The 15,699-nt window shown below is 36.7% G+C and overlaps 1 protein-coding gene across 3 annotated transcripts in view; it reads left to right on the top strand.

The window, feature by feature from the left end:
• Window positions 1-15,699, top strand: part of LOC125235523 (SLIT-ROBO Rho GTPase-activating protein 3-like) — a 135,867-nt gene that overhangs the window by 45,990 nt on the left and 74,178 nt on the right. Inside the window, exon 1 of one of the 3 annotated variants that reach the window (XM_048142102.1) lies at window positions 3,978-4,187. The exons of the other annotated variants lie outside the window; for them this stretch is intronic. Within the exon in view, the coding sequence (XP_047998059.1) occupies window positions 4,139-4,187 (49 nt within the window). The 5' untranslated portion in view covers window positions 3,978-4,138. Of the gene's footprint in view, window positions 1-3,977; window positions 4,188-15,699 lie in introns of those variants that run through there. 3 annotated transcript variants of the gene reach the window in all.

Raw genomic sequence — 15,699 nt, 5'->3', positions numbered from 1 at the left:
TACTAACGCGAAGGAAAAACTCATGAAAACTCGAAAATTCGCATTTTCCGGGATCTAAGGCTACGCTAGATCGATTTTTCACCCCCGAAAACCCCCACATAACAAATTTCAGCGAAATCGTTAGAGCGGTTTCCGAGATCGTCGGTATATATAAATAAATAAATATACAAGAATTGCTCGTTTAAAAGTATAAGATAATATCGTCTACTGTAGGAAATTAGTATTTCCGAAGTAATTATGATTTGATAAGGTTTTACAAAACTTAAATGGAATAGGCGAGACGACTAAAAACTATTTTGTCCGTCAGGTAGATTATCAAAAAAATTTAGACATATATTTTTCCTTTTTTCTCGTAAACGAAAAATTACGACGGTACAGTGCGTTGAAGTTTCACGTGACGTCACGCCTAGGTACAATTTTTACTTAAAAGTGACGTCACAAGCCCCCGCTCTTCATTAATTAGATAAAGCGAAAAAGATGTGTTCAATATTTTTGGACGATCTAACTCACGGCTTAAACAGAATGCCATTATTTTTGTGTAGTCGTCAATGTCGTCATCCCTATTGGGCAGGACATGTTGGGACAGAGTAACGGCAGTTGGACCAAAATGCTTTCAGATAAAAGAAGCGCCTGGTATCTCTTTCGCGTAGTGATGTGCAAGTTGCGGAACCTTTCCGAAAAAATATTAAATTTCATGAAAAATACACGAAACTTTCACGATAAATAAAGGGAATTTAAATTTATGAAATGGAAAATTTCATTTCATACAATTGTCCATACAAAGTATGGAAAGTTTCCGAAGTTTTCCTGTGTGAAAATTTCAACTTTCTATCGGCACATCAGTACTTTCGCGTATCACCGAGGCTAAGCCAAGGTTTTCCCGGAATAAGTGGCGTACCTTATACTAGAGAGACCTATCGGTAGAAGGCTGAAATTAGGATGATGATAAGCACTTTAGTTCTTCAGGTTAGCAATCAGCCAGTTGCAAAAGTTAACATTTTGAAAAACCCCCGACCGCGACATAGTAGACCGATTTTCATGAAACATGGCTAAGAACACTCCCGACTAACTTAGCTTTCAGACAAAAGAAACTAAATCTAAATCGGTTCATCCGTTCGGGAGCTACGATGCCATAGACAGAGACACACACAGACAGACAAACACACAGACAGACACGTCAAACTTATAACACCCCTTCGTTTTTGTGTCGGGGGTTAAAAACTCAAAAATATAAAGTCATCATCAGTTAAGGTGACAGATGAAAAAGGTTTCCTGTAAAAAGTCAGTTTTGCTAGTGAACCTTCTGTACGCAAAACTATCTGTTCTACTCCTTAAATCAACTATTAATATCGCGCAACTGCACACCATTGTTCCCCGTTATCCTACAATTGGCAATTCCTGTCCTACCCCCTGTCCAGCAATAATTGGCAGACGGCCCCGCGAGGTTTCCCGGCCGCTCCCCCGGCCGGCAATTAACTAACCGCACCCTGTACCATAAATAATGGGCAACTAATTACTGGCGATAAAGTTTGGACGTTACTAACTGAAACAAATGAATGTAGGTGTTCGAGAGTGTAATAAAAAGTAGGTGAGACGTAAATGGAATTAAAGTGTAAGGTCAGTGCGGGCAAGACCGGCATACTTTATTGGAAATAAAGTTTGAGTGGATAAAACTCTATAATTAATGTAGTCTGGCGTAATGGGCATGGTCCTATGGGATAGCAAATATTATATTTTACAAAGCTTTTATAATATTTTGGCGAAATATGGTAATTTTGAGTGATAAAAATCACATTTTTTAAGGCTCGGCGGGTTGACCGTCCCCCCGCGATGAGTACGGGAAGACCGTCTAGTGCTTGTTGTCGCGTAATTTCATATGAGACTAGGTTCCAACATCATGATCATTGTTATTTTACGTATAAATAACAGGGCAGAATGTGCTAGATAATTAATAAAATAACGTTTAAATTTTAAACATATTTTCTATTTATAAGGCAAGACCGGCATATGTCCCATAGATGGGGTTCATAACCTTTTCTTTTCAGGTCCAGGGGGCCGATTTTTAAATCTCACGGCGTTCGAATTCAGAAAATTGTCACTGAAAATAATAGGCAATTCACCGTTTTCAACCGGTATTTTAGTGAAAGTGAGACTCAAAAATCGGCCCCCAGATATTGCATAATACTGTTTTTTCAACGAACACCTGCGAATTCAATTTAGTCACGATATTACAGGTTCATATAAATCCAACTACTTATCTGGTTTTGAAACTTTGTTATTAAGAAAAGGTAATAGAATAATAAGATACGCGAATTAAAGCCGTAAAATAGTTGGTCAAAACCGTTTTTAAGGGTACCCATACGGTCCCTGTTGGGTAATGCTGATTATAAAAATAATGACCAACTTGAAACCCTAATTCTCTTTTGAAGTATTTGTCGCCGCATGTTGCACAATCTACATATACTTAAACAAAAATAATAAAAAACGGGTAGAATTTTCGATAATTCTACCTACTCAAATATGATGATGAATAATGCAGTGAAGGCTTACTTCTGTTCAACTCTTATCATTCTTCACAACCATGTCACATAATTATATTTTATTTTTACTTAATACTGTCGAATGATTTTAGTAACACCATTACGAAATACGAAACGTTACCAAAACTGTATTTCGAAGTTAAAATAAAAAACGGTACAACTATCATAAGCCAAAAACGTACTTAGGTATATATTGATATTGTTTACACTCGACTTATTTCCAATAAAGCCTAAAAAAGGTTGGCAACTCCTTGTTTATCATATGCCGGTCTTGCCTTTCTCTTTTATGCCGGACTTTCTGAGTAGGCATAATTTCAGAAGTATTCAGAACATAAAACTAGAAATTAAGCGCGTTTTGAGTAGATTAATAGTGCTAGTCAGAAAGAACGGTTATTAAATGACTACTTTACATACATGATATACAAATATTCCGACAGCTTCTATTTTATTTTAATTTTTTGCGGAACCATGTTGAACTCGATGTTCGAGTTCGAAACACGAATCAAGTTTATTGTTAACTACTGTTCGTCCTAGGGCATATCCCTATTGAAGACCAGTGGATTAAGGATGAAAAACTGGTATACCTTCGGAGGTGTGAGAGGCGTAGATATATAAACACAAAAGTTATAGTCAACAGACGGTATTTCCGGGTAGACGATCTTCCCCACACACCTTAAGTAACGAAATTATTATATTACGATAAACTACAGGAAGTACTCAATTTATTCATTTACTTATTTAACGCTTAGCACACAGCTAAATAACTAACTTAAGACGATACGGGAGGGATCAATTCTCCATACAAACGCTCTCGGACCATTTCTTCCCTGGTTTTTGAAAATAGAGCAATGTTTTTTTCAACACAATTTATTATTATTTTTATCTGTGTCGGACCGTTTGATTTTTTTTTTTTGATATTTTTATTTTAAAAGACGCTAGAGCCAATCAAAAATTTCTAAAAACGGTATTTTTAAATATGGCTCAAAAAAGGTACATCTGTACAAACTAACATTCTAAATATAATGTATACACGACTTTATTGTAATTGTCTTAGATATTTGTATACATATTTTATGACATATTTGCTTGTGTAGATATTTGTGAACTCGACGGTACACCGTTTCCACATCAGCTAGTGATGTAACACCGGTACTTTCCGAACTAAAAGACGACTTACTATAAAAACCTCGTATCTCCATACAAATCCTATGCAGAGATACGACTTTCTGTCAAACAGTACACGTGCGTGATGTATGAGATTATAATCTATCACGTTATCGGCCCGTTATCATTTAATTTCTTTACTATACAATCTGAGCTTTAATTCGTTGTCTTACGATTTATAACCGATTGGTTATTTGAATGCAGATAGCGTTTCGTTCGGCGAGACTGGCAGTTTGCTATTGTCTTTTCGCCGAGGCAGTGTTCCATATTTAAAATTTTGAATTCTGCTCGAAGAGGCAGTGTTCCATATTTGAAATTTTGAATTCTGTTCGCGAATCGGCGGTTTGTTAAAGTTTGACTTGTGAAGTGCATACTAATTAGATTTTAGTACTTTTGGATTTACCTATGTGAAGATGTTATTATAGTGATCAAAGATGACGAGGTCTGGCGAAAAGATAAAGATACACAAGAATATGGTTCCTAGTAAGTTTACTTTATTCTGAACAGATATAGTCTAATCTAATAATATATACATACATAAACTTTATTCGGAAAAGGGGTAGACAGAGCACACTGCTCATGTTTCAGTACAGTAGAAATAAAGGAGTATTAGAATGATTGTGTAATTGCAGTGACAGCTCTCCCGCACCATAATAAAATTGAATCTATGTTCTAGGCAGTCGATTTCTGCGACACCTGGATGGAAAGGGGTACAGTCAAATGTGATGAATAGGGATGCCGGGTGAATAGGGACGAGACTTAAAATGTGATTTATCGGACATTTACTAAATATCTACTTACAAAAAGTGTATCATAACAATTGAATGATACAATTTCTGTAGTATTTTTTAAAAGAAATGGGACGGCAAATCACATTTTAAGCCCCGTCTCTATTCACCCCAGGGTCATTCCAGCGAAACCGACACCATAGGCATAAAAATTAAATAACTTAATTCATACTTAAGTCTACATCTAGAGAATAGAACATTATGCCTATTTTTATGAATCAATGAGTTCTTCCTTTTTGTGTATTTATTTTTGCATTTTATTCGTGTCCGAACGTACCCCTAGCGCCAGTTGTCTAAGGTGGTATATTTATACCCTAAGTTGGCAGCGCTATTTCGCGCCTTTTATAAACATTACGGAGAAAGTGATATGTGTAAAAGAAAATATATTTAACGCTGTTTAAACCAGGGGCAAGTAAATATAAATTAATCTTCATGGTTAGGATTTATTGGGCTTCTACACAATGCGTAAGTCATATCCCGCCCGTCACAGTAAAACAAAGTTTTTTCTTGTTTAGGTACCCTAAAAGTATCTAAGCTCTTGTTGTCTTGCTTTGTGAAAGTAACAATTAGGTTGAGATTGATTATTTTAGCCAAAAAACGCGTTGCATTTGTAAATAAAAAAATACTTTTTAACGCTTTTCAACGTAGGTCCCACCCGTCAGTGACGGGTGAGCAGAATGGGTTATCTGGTAAAACTGGAGTTGGTGAGTATAAAATCGTTCTTTTAAGTTTAGTTAAACCTAGCTGGGTTATACTAAAGCAAATTATATGTGTAATATTGCTTAATTCGGTTGTGGTATTACTTTATAGAACACAATGAATGCTATGAATCAGGAAGAAGTCTCTTTCATTAAAACTGGTATAATTTTAGACATTCTTCCTGAACCGCTGATAAAAGTATGCAGTAATAGACTGTTTGACGATGTTTGACAATTATCTGAACCTTTAAAAATTTAAGATAAATTTTTTTTTTGTCTTAATGCTCCAAGAAAACTATTGAAACTATTACTTGTAACATTAAATAATTCATTAAAGAGCTGAGTTAAAGTAAATACAAAAGAACTGTCTTTATATTTTTCATATATTTGTATGCTCAAATGTTACTCGTCCCACCCGTCACAAAGCACTGTCCCACCCGTCACAAGCATTGAGAAGCAAAATTATTTTTGTTTTAAGAGTTATTTGCGTAAATTATACTAATACCTAATCTATACAATATCAGGAATCATATAAAAATTGGTTGTTTAACAAAAGTTTTATAGTTTCTTACCAATTGCGAATTGTGTAAGTCAAGTCGGAGAGGAGAGGCACTTTGAAGTCCCACCCGTCACACTTCTTATACCATCAATTTCTCATAATAATAATGACATTTTCATACTTTTTTCGATGGTACAGTAAACATTGATTATTCAGGTAAGTGATAATGTCGTATTCAATACGCTAATTGTTGCTGTTTGGCAGAAATAAAGCAAAATGTAGGCAAAAAAGAGTATAAATGTCCCACCTGCCACAATGGAATGACCCCCCAGCATCCCTGTTCACCCCAATCTGACGGTAGTGAAATTCTTAACCTGTCACCCCAAGGGTTATCTAATAATAAGTCCAACCCTAGCGTACTTGTGCAAGTACAAAGTAAATTCCAAATTCAAAATCGAAAAAAAATGTGTAAAAGGAAAACAGCGGAAATACATAATAGTAGAGCGGCGAGAGGGTCTCGGGAAAAGTTGATGTGACTGGAGAGTATACTGCTGACAAGTGGTATCGTTGTGATCGGTACACTTTACTGAGTACGAAATAATGACTTGTCACTTTCTCAGACTGTGGGGGGGTTAACTATGACGTCACAAAGATCGCGGTCCCGGGTTTAATTTTTTTGCCAATTTGTCTAGAACCCCTTATCCAATTTTGAAAAATGAGGTGTCGATTGAAAGCGTATAACATGCTGATTAAGATTTATTATATGTGAAAAGTATAGTTTTGTTAGTTATTTTTTAATTAACAATAATGCAAAAAATACGTTTTTTTTTACTCTCTTTTTGATTTTTGTGACTCAAAAAGGCAATGAAAACGGCCACTTAGCTAAAAAATATGTTATATAAATCATTTAACTACATTATTAAGCTATCTGTTGCTTTTTGAATTTCTACGATCGGATAATAAATGAGCAAACTACAACCACATACCTGTAGGCGGGGAGTACCGCTTGACACGCGTTCCCATACATTCGGCGTCTACCAAATTACACCTCGCGCAAAATTCGTTTCAAGCAGATATACCTCTAATCTTATTCATCGTAACCTATCAATATTGATATCATTTGAAAGCACAATTAAAGTACTTTAAAAAACAATGTCAATCATTTTTTTAAAATCAATAATCGCCAGTCTGTGGTGGTTACAAAGGAAAAAAAGTGGGTATGCAATTTGACTGGTTTCCTAGGTTTGATACCCTAGACGAGTTTAAAAGGGGAGGTAAAGGTGACATATGGGTTTTTCTCTGGCCTAAAAGCTACACAGAGGGTCAGGGAGAAAAAACTAGGGTTTAAGTTTAGTTTTAAGTTATTTTTTCCTTTATTTGTTGATTTTATTGTGTTAAGTTTTTTTGTAATTTTATCAAGGATACACGTTGGTTTCTTTTGCTAAAAGTTGCCTTTTTTTTGAGAAATGTTATGAATTTTATGGCTTTTTCCGATAGAGACTAAAATTAACTTTCAAATAAGGCCACATAGTCATACTTTTACTTATATAATATTAAGGGTATGACTGTGTATCAGTAGGCCACATAGTCATACTTTTACTTATATAATATTAAGGGTATGACTTTGTATCAGTATGACTATGTGGCCTTATTTGAAAGTTAATTTTAGTCTCTATCGGAAAATGCCATGAAATTCATAACATTTCTCATAAAAAAGGGAATTTTCAGCAAAAGAAACCAATGTGTATCCTTGATAAAATTACAAAAAAATTAAACACAATAAAATCAACAAATAAAAGAAAAAATAACTTAAAACTAAACTTAAACCCTAGTTTTTTTCTCCCCTGACCCTCTGTATAGCTTTTAGGCCAGAGAACAACCCATATGTCACCTTTACCTCCCCTTTTAAACTCGTCTAGGGTATCAAACCTAGGAAACCAGTCAAATTGCATACCCACTTTTTTTCCTTTGTAACCACCACAGACTGGCGATTATTGATTTTATGAAAATGATTGACATTGTTTCTTAAAGTACTTTAATTGTACTTTCAAATGATACCAATATTGATAGGTTACGATGAATAAGATTAGAGGTATATCTGCTTGAAACGAATTTTGCGCGAGGTGTAATTTGGTAGACGCCGAATGTATGGGAACGCGTGTCAAGCGGTACTCCCCGCCTACAGGTATGTGGTTGTAGTTTGCTTATTTATTATCCGATCGTAGAAATTTAAAAAGCAACAGATAGCTTAATAATGTAGTTAAATGATTTATATAACATATTTTTTAGCTAAGTGGCCGTTTTCATTGCCTTTTTGAGTCACAAAAATCAAAAAAGAGAGTAAAAAAAGTATTTTTTGCATTATTATTAATTAAAAAATAACTAACAAAACTATACTCTTCACATATAATAAATCTTAATCAGCATGTTATACGCTTTCAATCGACACCTCATTTTTCAAAATTGGATAAGGGGTTCTAGACAAATTGGCAAAAAATTGAAACCCGGGACCGCGATCTTTGTGACGTCATAGTTAACCCCCCCACAGTCTGAGAAAGTGACAAGTCATTATTTCGTACTCAGTAAAGTCTACCGATCACAACGATACCACTTGTCAGCAGTATACTCTCCAGTCACATCAACTTCAAAACTAGACGACTTTTTTCAATTCCGCCGCCTTACTATAACATTCATAGCAAATCCATCAATCATACAATCGATATAGCATATAATAAAATAAAAATAGATTAAGTAGATATCTATTATTATTTTGAACCATACACGAGAAAGATCTTATCAACTTGGACGAACGATAACCTTCGTTATCAAACGTGTTTACTAGACTAGATAATAATTTAATTTTAAACAATGATAAACAGTAATTTGAATAGATAAGTATAAAGTGCCCTAGTAAAGTAATCAACTGAATTCCAAAAAGTAATATATCTAATTATCTATGGTTACTTCCTCCAAAGAGGATCAAGTTCAAGTATTCTAGAGAGTTACTGTCGAAGTAAAATGTGTAATCACAGTGCATAGACTGCCATCTCTTGACACAGGCTTAAAAGTTTTGAACCTCAGTTTTGACAATTTGATCCATATTCTTAGCTCGATATGTGTGAAAATGTCAAATATTAATATTAGTGCCATCTAGCTGAGCGTACCCCAAAGGTGTAACGACGCCATCTAGGCCACCGTACCTTTTTCTATATGGTACTGAGGTACGTTTTTTTCTTAGACTTTATCTGTCTATACAGAGTTATATATGTATTTGCTTCCTCAGAGCATACTAGGGACTAGAGAGCAGACAAACTGCCGGCGAACGTGTCGCAATTGTTATCTCATTGAGCATACAGTTGTCGTTGTGTGCGTGTGTGATGACACGACTCGCTATCGCTAGACGTTCGCATGTACACCATAGAAATAATGCGCAAATATTATACTCTCTATCAAACAAGTCTGTCAGTAAATAAGAACAAAGAAAACTGTAATATGCAGGATTTGTTTAGGGTGCTAGAGAAAAGGATACCTATAGTTTTCTTTGTTCTTATTTACTGACAGACTTGTTTGATAGAGTATATTATATACACGGTGTAACATGAGGGAACCGAAAGATTTTAGCTACCTACGCATTTCTGAGAGCAAAATAAAGATAAAATGTTATATGACGTCAACCAAATTTCGCGAAAAAAATTTTTTCTGTGTATTTTTTTTTAGTTTTTTTGTATGTATTATCTCATAAAAAGTAAATGTTATTCAGTAAAACTGGCACTTAAAATAAAAACAATTACAATTGTTTCTAAAAAAATACTTTTTCTAATGAGTACTAACGTCAAAACATAACTAGTAAGCTTAATTATAACTCTGAGTAAAATTTAATTTAAGTAATGACAAGTTTCAAGTCTTAGTTTGAAATTTGTGTATATCACCAATTCACCAACAGCAGGGCAAGCATGGAAAAACTGAGTTATTATTATTTAATATACATACCTTTTAGGTACCGAACCCTAAAAACGCGTTTGCTTCCTGCTTCGCGCTTTATTTTGATTCTATATTATCATTATATTTTAGCAGACAGTTTCGTTTTCTGCCAACCCCTTATTTACCAAAAGTGGCACTGAAACTTGAGTAGTTTCATGTGCTCTGCCTACCCCTTCATGGGATACAGGCGTGATTGTATGTATGTATGTATGTATGTATTTTAGCAGAGTAGTCGATTAGCGAGAATAGCCCGGCTCACAGACTACAAAACAACGGTGTAATTTAATTGGAGACGGCATTGACACCGTCTGGCTGTCATGTAATTTGTGTGATTGCTGTCCTGAGTGCCCCGCTGCCGCTCCGTCGTACTGCAGATGCATTAGTGTCGATGTCATTTCGCGTAAAATAGTAGCCCTTTTCGCGTAAATAACCTAATGAAAAAACGCGTAAATAACCTAAAAAAAAAAACCCGACCGCGACATAGTAGACCGATTTTCATGAAACATGGCTAAGAACACTACCAAATAACAACAATAACCAAATTTTAAACTAAATGTATTGAAATACCTACGCTGACATTTCGAACATTCGTCCACCATCTTGTAATTTTTGACAGGTTTTGTTTAGTGGTTGCAAAAGGACACCACTCAGCATATGCTCTGGCACAGATGGTCTTCCGTGGGGCCCAGGGTCGGGAACCTTTTCGGGCTTAGGACATAGTTAAGGCGCCATCTTTAACTTTTGCCTTTGACATATTTTCTACAATCCGAGATCGGATTGGATAATGTGAAAACGGTCTTGTTTGTTGATAACGAGACAATTTTCGTTAGTATATCCCACTCAGCCGCAGCGGAAAAACCTGCAGAACTGTCTTTAGTTCTTGCTAATCGAGCAAGATAAAAAAAATAGTTTATTTCTATCATCTTCTCCTATTAAACTACATTCAAATATTTCAAATCCATCCACAAGACACCATATCAGTCATATCATACCTTCTTGCTAAATTTAATACATTTGCAAATATACGTGGCCATTACCGATGTATCGAGAATGACGAGACGCTACCTGCACGAATGGTAAATTCTCAAAAAGGCACGATTTAATATAAATTATTCTTCACTTATCACCTTTCAGAATTGACAACCAGCCCTTTGTACTTTTTGCTTCAGATCAAATTGAATCAAGCCGTGCATTGTGTTTTTTTGGCAAAAGGATCTGGTTACACGTTTCATCGTTGGATTAAATATTGTAAATACACCGTGTGTGTTGGGATCCTGCTAACAAAGAGATCTACAGTCAAGGAATTACATATAAATGCGAACAAAGTGCCTAAATATCTACACCCTGTTTTTAGTGAATTCCGTTAACTTTAAGGGAAGATTCTTTAGTTCAAAAACAATCAATTTCTCTAAGAAACTAGCCTCTTAACTCGGTTATAATTATTAAAAAAAAAATACTGGGTAATATAGTAAAATAGGTACCACTTCCTAATGCCAGATTTACGACAAAACAAATCAAATGCGCTCAAATTGTTCAAATCCCAAAATAATACATGAATACTGAGAAAGTACGCAAAACTACGAATAAAATGTCGATTTGTCGAATTAGGTACCGAAGTAGGTACTATGAACTCTAAAATAACCTTATTACTTATTACCTACGCGAGATTCTCAGAAATCTTACTACGGTTTCGACGAAGAATAATGTTTACAAAATCACAATTCAGGTCACTGGGTTACCTTTATCGAGGTTTAGGAATAACTGGCTGGTAGGAGTGGTAGGTATCACTAATTAATTAATTACTTTAATGAATGTAGCGTTTCTTATTCCTTAGCTATTGAGTCATTCGTCATGGTCAGATGGAGAGGGGACAACAAACATAACGTGTGAATCATGCTTGATCGTAACGCGGTAGTCGGTAGTGGACAGGGAAATATTTCGCAAAGTTTGATCATTTCTAAAAGAATCCTCAATATTCACATTGGCCATTCCTTTTTGACATTCTAGGTTAAGGCAGGTGATCTAACAATTTCAATGTTCTCAATCTCTGCAGTTCTCAGTCCTGTAGGCCAAGCACATGATTGCCGCGAGAGTATGTCGCCGTGAGATAGATCATACGTCTTCTTCTAACTGTATGAATAACATAAGGACGGCTAGTCTATCTCGCGGCGACATACTCTCGCGGCAATCATGTGCTAACCCTGCTGACCGGTCAGACTTAGATAAATTAGACGGTAACTCTCGTAAAGTTAATGTCTGTGCCACTTTCAGGACAGGCAAAAAGAAAATCGAGACATCAAAAAATACTTATACATTTTACGACAAGTCATTACCCAGTTTGCGGGGGTAACAGTGACATCTAGCGAACAAATTGCACTACGGCATATAATTGTTTTTCACGCCCTCTATCATTGAGCTTCCTAAACATATCCTAAGTAACATTACTATTTCCTTTGACTGAATGCACCGTGGTAAAAGTCACGAAAAGATATTCTGGGGATGGGGCATTTCAAAGTTTCATGTATGAAGTTATTGTATTTGAACGTTTTTACTGCTGTCTGCTGTCACAACTATTTATGACGTTGCAGTTAGCTAAACTCAATATTAGTAAACTAACAACTAAGGAAAGTACTAAGAAAATCGATTAAACGATCGATTCATTTCTCTTCCATCTTCCAAGTTCAGAACAATATGGCTGGCCGAACAATGGCGATTACAGGCTTCCGCCGAGGCGCGCCGGCTGCTTGCTAATGAGGGCTTTAGGGCGCTCGCACGCGGCCGACTAATCGTTGAAGTTACGACTGGAGCACAGTATAATAAAGAGTGCTATCGTGCAGTACAGTATGGCCACTCCTTGTTTTTTTTTAATTATGAATGGGCTTACTCTTGACCACAGACTAGCCAAAGACAAAGACGTGGTCTACGATGGAGTGAGCTCGCCCAGAAGATGCCTGTTCACTCTTGATTTGAAGGGTTCCCGCAAAAGTGCCGCCCATCCGCCTCGGTTACCTTTACTTCACAGTTACCGCCTGTCAAGAACCCGAACAGCCGACCTGTCTTATCTCACTCATACAAGCATGGCACAAAATACGCCTTTCGCAAGTTCTTTAAACCTATTGCGCAATACACGCGCATCATTTTCATGTATACGTATTTACGTGTACGTTCAACCAATTTGAATCCTAGAACACTGTCTCATTGACACCAAGTTCTATTAGCCATAAAAATCCCATTGACGTTTACTTTATAAAGGTTCTACAGTGGCCTATAATTGAAATTGGACTGTAATTACATGCGAACGACCAACGTGTCCTGTCATATCGCACGCACACAACGACCACTGTATGCTCAATGAGCTAAATACCTGCGACACGTCCGCTAGCGGCTTGTAATAAATAAATAATAATAAATATTATAGGACAATCTTACACAGATTGACTGACGCTCACGGTAAGCTCAAGAAGGCTTGTGTTGTGTGTACTCAGACAACGATATATATATAATACAGTGGAATCTCGATAACTCGAATCTCAAGGCAAAAGCAAAAAAATTCGAGTTAACGAGTTTTCGACTTAACAAGAACTTCGAGATACAGTGGTTTAACTGCTGGAATTTCGACTTACAAAGGCGCGATTTCTAGGTATGTTTTTCGATTTGTAAAGTAAGTTTTATATTACGTACCTATACTTATTAGGTACAGTATTATATAACAAATGACACATAAATGAAATAAAGTCTTCGGTTTCCTTTTTGTACTCATATTTATTTATTTAATCTTCATTGAACAAACAACTTATGGTACAAAAGGTTTACTTTATTCCAAAAAGCATTCTCTACTAGTCAACCTTTAGGCAAAAAAGTATGTTGTAGTTAGTTAAGGTTAAATAAGTAAGTTCTGACTACTGATGGATAAGCTTCACGAGATATCGTGTCCTGTGACTCCTGTGTCGACAAAGAAAAAACGTCAACAGCTGTTCGAATGTATTAATTGCACGAGTACAAGACAAAAACAATAGATTTGAAAGCCCTGAACCCGAACATTCATCGTAGATTTTATTGATATTATTTCTGGGAATTCCGAGTAAGACATCTTTTTATTTTACTTAGTACGACTTACAAAGTCTCCTTTTCGAAATTCGAGTTATAGAGTATAAGAATGTATTATCAATACTTCCTAGGGAATCAACATTTTGTTCGAGTTACAAAGTCTGAATAATTCGAGATACCGCGTAGTTAGGGGTTCAGCGGAAGGGAATGGCATTTTTATTCGACTTACTGAGGATTTCGACTTAACAAGGTTCGAGTTATAGAGATTCCACTGTATAATAAATACTTGTATACATAGAAAACATCCATGACTCAGGAAAAAATATCTGTGCTCATCACACAAATAAATGCCCTTACCGCGATTTGAACCCAGGACCACGGCGTAGCAGGCAGGGTCACTACCGACTGCGCCAGACCGGTCGTCCGCTGTCTAGTATTTTATGATCCAAGGTAAAGGCATTCATAAAGTCGCCAGTGTGTAGCCTACTCAGAGGAAAAAATTCTATAGAGAGGACAAGCCGCGCGCGGCCTGGTCGCAGATGTAGGCCCATTGGGCCTACACCGCCGCCAGTTCGCCGTCCGCTGTCATCGAGTGTACACGCGCGCTGTTCACCGACGAAAAACGAGTTTTATCAAAAATGCCGAAGTGTGCAATAATAACTTGCAAACATCGCAGTGACCTGAATAATTTCCAAGCCGATAGGATAACATTTCATAGGTAAATACTATTTATTTCCTTTTATTTCACATAAAACACGAATTCAACGTAATACTCCGAGTTGTACCATGTAACCTTACGTTTGCTTGTGCTTTAAAACGTTCATTATACATTGCGGCTACACAAGGAACATATTGTAAACAGTGTAGTGTTTTGCGCCGCAATGAACGGTGTACAAAACGATTCACTCAGTGAGACATTTTTCTCGGAAATGAGGCGAGGCGATCCCGCTATTTATCGTTGTGTGCGTGCGCGATCGCGCTCGCTTATCGTTCGCGTGTACACATACATTGAAATGATGCGCGTGTATTGCGCAATAGGAGCGTCCAACTACAAGTGTGTGTGCCTGTGGATTAGGTGTGTGCGTGCATTATCTTTACAATTACTGGTGCTTTGTGTGGGTTGCGCAGACCTTGCGACAAGCGTATTCTATACAAATCGCCCGGCATGACCTATCTCCCGAAATCTGTGGTAGCCTACCTTACCTGTCCCTTGACCAATGTCGAAGGCGGTTTATATTGAGATTTTGGACAGACTCGCTTAACCAGTACGTTCCTTGGTAGGCTTTGTGTCGTTCACGAACTATGAACTGTTAGGAATAAAATCCCATCAATTACCTGAATCTTTCCAGGCTCCAAGATTCGGTCTTTGCTCATTTAGTTCAGTATAAGATCGGCGAGCGCGAGCGGTTTGGATCGAGAACGAATGTGTGACTGCGCCGACTGAGAGCGAGAGCTACTTAGCAGAGCAACAAAAAAAACGTCAAGTTTTCATATTAAAGTTCGGTTACTTACAACATTTGGGCCCGGAATGTTACTATCTGTGGACTATTCGTATCATTTTGACACTATTCGGTCCCATTCGTTCTGATCTTTCCGACCGCAGTGGTCGCTGGTCTGGCTGAACTAAATGAGCAAAAGACCTAAAAGAGCGAACTAGTTCGTGGGAGCGATTGAAAGAGATCGGAGCGCTCCGATCAACGAACGAAACGGCACAAGCATATTCCTTGGACAGTGCAAATTTAAATTAATTGGCTTGCTTGTTCCTCAAGTAGGTACTTAGTAACCTTAATAGGAAGTCTTTTCTTCGGAAACTGGTTAAATATGAATAATAAAAGCAATCTTATTATACGACCATAACTATTTTACATAGTGGTTGGCAGATACATAGGAAAGGAACTAAACTACAACCCGGCTGCAATTTATATATGGGAACAGCATGCATGACGTTAGATGAGATTAATACATAAAAATGTATTTTAATT

The sequence above is a fragment of the Leguminivora glycinivorella genome, chromosome 17 (genome assembly GCF_023078275.1).
Source record: "Leguminivora glycinivorella isolate SPB_JAAS2020 chromosome 17, LegGlyc_1.1, whole genome shotgun sequence".
Classification (NCBI taxonomy): domain Eukaryota; kingdom Metazoa; phylum Arthropoda; class Insecta; order Lepidoptera; family Tortricidae; genus Leguminivora; species Leguminivora glycinivorella.
Note: the sequence above shows the minus strand (reverse complement) of the source record. Positions and strands in the feature narration are given on the sequence as shown.